The sequence below is a fragment of the Camellia sinensis genome, chromosome 8 (assembly GCF_055761805.1).
Source record: "Camellia sinensis isolate YWXY chromosome 8, ASM5576180v1, whole genome shotgun sequence".
Taxonomy (NCBI): domain Eukaryota; kingdom Viridiplantae; phylum Streptophyta; class Magnoliopsida; order Ericales; family Theaceae; genus Camellia; species Camellia sinensis.
Window position 1 is genome coordinate 144,296,069 of NC_138968.1, and position 5,977 is coordinate 144,302,045.

General features: G+C 37.8%; 1 protein-coding gene across 1 annotated transcript; it reads left to right on the forward strand.

The window, feature by feature from the left end:
- Window positions 1-4,489: 4,489 nt before the first annotated feature.
- Window positions 4,490-5,641, forward strand: FLA13 (FASCICLIN-like arabinogalactan protein 13 precursor). Its single transcript, XM_028263940.2, has one exon. The coding sequence runs from the start codon at window positions 4,686-4,688 to the stop codon at window positions 5,421-5,423; it is 738 nt and encodes a 245-aa protein (XP_028119741.2). The 5' UTR covers window positions 4,490-4,685; the 3' UTR covers window positions 5,424-5,641.
- Window positions 5,642-5,977: the final 336 nt, after the last annotated feature.

A 5,977-nucleotide genomic window follows, 5' to 3' on the forward strand; every position in this document is an offset into this window, starting at 1 on the left:
CCACCCACCACTCACTCGCCACTACCACCGCCACCCACCTCCCACCATCACCCACTCGCTACTACCCACGACCCGCCACCATCACCCAACCACCCACCCACCACCACCACCCACCTTCCGCCACCCACCTGCCACTAATACCCACCACCCGCCACCACTGCTACCCACTCGCTACCACCCACCACTCGCCACCGTCATTCACCCACCCGCCACCTACCTGCCACCACACACTACCTGCCACCATCCGCCACCCACCTGCCACCACCACCTACCACCCGCCACCACTCACCTACTACCACCCACCACCCGCCATCGTCACCCATCCACCTACCCACCAGCCACCCACCTGCCATCACCACCACCACCCACTCGCTACCACCCACCGTCACCCACTCACCCGCCACCACCGCCACCGCCACCACCACCACCACCACCACCTACCACCACCCGCCAGCCACCATCCACCTGCCACCCGCCACCACCACCACTATCACCACCACCCACTCGCTACCGTCTACCACCCGCCACCGTCACCCACCCACCCACCCACCCACCCACCACCACCACCCACCACCGTCACCCACCCAACCATCACCACCACCGACCCGCCACCACCCGCTACCCATCACCCACCGTCACCACTTTCCACCACCGTCTTCCGCCGCCACTTGCTACCACTTGCCATTTCTCACTCTTTTTTATATTTTTAAAATTTTTTAAACATTTTGTCAATTACCAAACGCGTTTGTAGTTTTTGTTTTTCTAAAAATAAACAAAAAATAAACAAAAACCAGTTTATAAAAATTTTGTAAATATAAACTGAAAACGTAAACGTTACCAAACAGACCCTCTATATTTACTTTTTGAATATAAAAAAATATTTTCATCTTTTAATTAAGAGTGCTGGGTTGGAGATGGTCTAATAGGGAGGTAAGTGTAATTTTTCAAATGTGAAAAGAGAATCTGTATTAAAAAGAAATATTAGGGGTGTCAGTGTAATTTACCCTAATATTATTTATTTTATTTTTTTTATAGATGGAGGCACCTCCAAATACACTTAAAAAAAATGTATTGGTCACTTTATTTTTTTAATTATTTTTAATACCATTTTACTCCTATGTAAATTATCAGCAGCAATGCTAGATATCATGAAAAACCTTTCATAAAAATAATCATGAAAGTTTTGTGACCCTTGTATTACACTTAGAATAAAGCACCACACACTAATCAAGGTAATCCAAGGATCATACCTCTTTCATGATCATTTTCATGAAAAAAATTTCATGATCCCTAACTTTTTCCAATTATCAGAAGTGATAAAATTTGAAGTTTGACTAGTTCTTCCAGCTCAAGCCAATCCCTCTCGCTAGTCTCCAATTCTTTCCTACCCCTCGACACCACCACCCAACACCGTTCCACCATTTCGGGGCACTCCTAACCCCTTTCTACCGTCTTCATTGCCCCAACATACTTCTTCATCACAACTTTCCATTCTTTTTTTCTTATTTTATTTATTTATTTTTTTTCTCTCTCTCCCTGTTATTGTTTGTGTGGTTAGTGAAGTTAGGATTAGGGTTTCAAAGAGAGGAAAAATGAATGTGTAGCAATGTGAGCCCAAAGACGTAAAATAATTATTTGAAAACTTTTTCAAGCAAATGCGCATTTCTTGTGAGTGTTGGAGAAGTATGGAGAGAGGAACAACAAATAATAGAAAATGAAAGAAAGGAGATAACATGGGATAGAAAAGGGGTGAAGGCATCAGGGGGTAGGGGAGGAGGTGTCCCAAACCCACTATACTTGGACAATTCTACCTTACAACCTCACTTCACGCACAACCTTTTTTCCCTTTCCACCATCACATGCAACCACCCTGTCTTCCTACTCCACTGGACACCACTACCACAACAAAATCACAAAAAAAATATACCACACCGAAATCAACCATCATCGCAACAAGCTCTGAATCAACCATCGCCATCTTGTCCTTATTAAACTACATGAATCACAAGACCTTTGGGCCAAGTAGAGTTGTGCAATCATTTTTCGAGTTAGAAGTCAACATTTTGATACCTCCTTATTTTTCCTCCCACTACAGATTAGCATTGCAATTTCCCTCCTCCACCTCTTGTGGTGCATTACGCTATTCTTTATCCTTCGAACTAATCTAACTATGTACTTAAAAAATGGACATTCTAAGAGTAGTAGTTATGGCATAAAATAGAGACATGAGCTGTAAGGGAGACTATTCTCCATTTGTTTTTGGTTAGGTAGATTATATTCCATTATTTGTATAGACTAATGAAGAACTACAGGTTAATCAATCTGGCCGTCGGTTGGTCCATCTCCTCAAGATAAGGACATGAAAATGATGCTAGAGGCATAACTGATCACATATATATACATGAACTCCAAGGTGTCTAAAAGATGAAAGACTTGTAATGTGGTTAAACTAACCCCAATGCATCATTTGTTTATCAAAATGATTTTGACTTTAATTGACACCCAATTGTTCATCACAAATCCCAACCCCCAAATCACATTTAATTTCATTAGCTGTACACTAATATCTGGTTGTGACGTAAACATTTGTGGCTGAGCACATACCAAAGAGGCCAGTGCAATGTACCCATCATTGGCTAAGCTAGGATGATATAGGGATAAAAGTCATAATGATAGACCTACCAAATAATGATGCTACTATATGTATTTGCTGAATTGTTAGTTGTATTTGGTGAAATCATATGGGTTTTAGTGGGTATCCCACATGCCGTGTTTTGCCAGGCTGCTAAAATGAGCATGCATGTCTTTTGTTTATCCAACTTGATGAAGTGGGGCACAGATGTATGTGAGTGCAAAATTAATAAAAACAAATTGAAGGTAAAACTATGTCTCAAGGCCTTGTAATTTACGTTGTATTAATTTAATTTTTATAATTCTAATTATATTAATTTTATCTTTCAAATTTTTATATTGTTTTAGTTTATTCCAATTAACATTACTTTTCAGCTAATTACTGTAAATTTGGTTGATTTGTTAGATAATTTAAACATTTTAAAGTGACAAAATTTTAATTTATAATTTAAACATGTATATTTGTTTTCTATATTGTAACATATATATATATATATACATATATTTATGTTTTATCAAATGACAATTAATTAACATATACATACATTGAACTCGAGTTGAATTAGGTTTTGAACACTAATTTTACTGGCGAGGAGTTGTACTAAGAACCATTGTTAACATTGTGAGTTGAGGCCCATGTTTTCTCAAAAACCAGTTTGCATTAGTATTTAATAATTCAATATGGAATTACACAACTTAATAACCAACTAGCCCTAACTTAGTTGGCCACTATATCTTCCTTAGGGCTGAGTTCCAAAGAAGTCATGGGTTTAATTTCCCTTAGAATGATTAAATTAAGGGAGTGCAAGCACTTAGGTGCTTTGCCAAGGGTAGGGAGATTTTTTCTCATAGGTATTAATCTAACAACTAACAACTAACATTTGCTGATAAAAAAAAAAAACAACAACAACAACTTAATGATTTGCCAATTCAACCTACAAATAGATAATCATTAAAACCACACTAATTTAGTCATTTTAATTAATTAAGAGAATGATAAATTATCTAAAATCATAATCTGAAATTTTTATCCGAGTGGTATGACTACATTAAAAAATCGATGGTACTACATATATTAATTAGTGTACATACTAATGTATCAACTAATATTATGATATTATTATTGATCACATTTAAGAGTGTTTTGAAAAGTTGGTAAAGTTTTTTAACTTGTTTAGTCTATTTTATCTTTTTGTAGGTAAAAAATATGAAAAGTGATGCGACCCAAAAGGAGTAAAAAGTTAAAAACTAACTTTTTATTTTCTTTCCAAAAGATCCCTTATTATATAAGTTATAAATATCTAAAATCATACAAATAATATCATATTATCTATTAATATATTAATATACACATTAATTAATACATATAATATTATTCTTAAAAAATAGTGTACTATGTCAGGCTTGGACGGTGTAGCTATGAATCCCGCCTACAAAAGCCAGCCGATTCAAATTGCGGTTTTGGGTTATAATATCATACAGTAATTAATTATGCTGCACGATCTCACACGGAAGCCTAGCCTAGTTTAAATGGAATTTGGTCAACTTAACATATGAGAAATTAAGGACATATATTAAAGGTGTATAAATGCATAATAGTAACATATTATATATTTATTATTATTATTATTTATATGTACACTAGCAACATAATATATTTTATTGATTATTAAACAGATTGTTATAATAAACGATACTTCATTTATTGTAGTGTTTAAGAAAGATTAAATATACACAATTTTATTGTTAAAAAAGAAATTTTCATAATTTGAACCCATGAGATTAATATATTAATCATTACAACTAAATAATTAATAATTTTAAATTGTATGATTTTGGGTAGACTTACCTATAATCAATGGCTCGTTTTAATTTCTTGTAATCTCTATCCTTTCTAGGAAATATCCAATTTGTCTTGATTCAAATCTGTAGCCAGCTCATTCCAACAAGTCGCATCCTCCTAACCCTACTACATCCAAAACTCATAAAACCCCCTCACAACACTCCAACCCCACACCACACCACACCACACCACACCACCGCAACTCACCACCATGGCCTCCACACCTCTCTTCTCCATCATCCTCTCTCTCACCTCCCTTCTCTTCCTCCTCCTCACCCCCCACATCCAAGCCCAATCCCCCTCAGCTCCATCCCCCTCCCCCTCCGGCCCAATCAACATCACCGATATCCTCGTCAAAGGTGGCCAATACAACATCTTAATTCGCTTCCTAACATCAACCCAAGTCGTCAACCAAATCAACAACCAAGTCAACAACTCCAACGACGGCATGACCGTCTTCGCCCCCACCGACAACGCCTTCTCTAACCTCCCCTCCGGTACACTCAACAACCTCTCCACCCAACAACAAGTCCAGCTAGTCCTATACCACGTGTTGTCTAAGTACTACAGCTTAGCCGACCTTTTAACCGTCAGTAACCCGGCTCGAACCCTAGCATCCGGCCAAGATGGTGGTGTTTTCGGGCTTGACTTCTCCGGTGCGGGCAGCCAGGTCAATGTCTCCACTGGCATTGTCGAGACTATAGTCAACACTGCTTTGCGTTCTAATTTTCCATTGGCGGTTTATTCGTTGGATAAAGTTTTGTTGCCTAAGGAATTCTATGAAGCTAAGGCTCCGGCACCGGCTCCGACTACCAACGTCACTTCCAGCAGCTCAAACTCAACAAAATCAGCGGCCTCTCCGCCTTCTCCGGCGAGCGGCTCAGGACGGTTACAAATGGGGGTGGGTTTGGTTGCTTCGATTGTGTTGTTTTGCATGGGATTATTTTGATGAGGAAAGCTGATTTTTTTTTTTTTGGGTGGAAAATGATGGTATGAGTTGGTGTTTGAGGTATAGCATTGATACCTTGCCACATTAAAGCTGTTTGTACTTCTTTGTTTTGATTCTCTTCTCGTTTTCTGTTTTTTTTTTTTTTTTTTTTTGGCTATGCCTGCATTGTTTGATTGTTTTTGTTAGTAAATAATGCAATAATATTTACTGTATATTTACTTTTTGTGTGTCTGCCATAGGAGTCTTTTGGGAAGGAAAAAAAAAAAAAACCAATTTTTATTTTTTTACTCATTTTTATCACATCAACTCTAGCAATTTTTTACCCATAAAAAAATAAAATAAACTAAAAAAAAATTAAAAAGTCAACTTTTATCATCTTCCCAAATACCACATAGTGTGTGTGAGAGATGCCCAAGTTGCTTTAGTGGCATTTGTTCTCTTGTATTGATGCAGACAAGAGGTATTTGGATCCAAGAGCACCTCACATGCACCTTGGACTTGAAAAGTTAACCCCAAAAAAATATAGAACACATGTCCTATGTTTGAAGAAAATA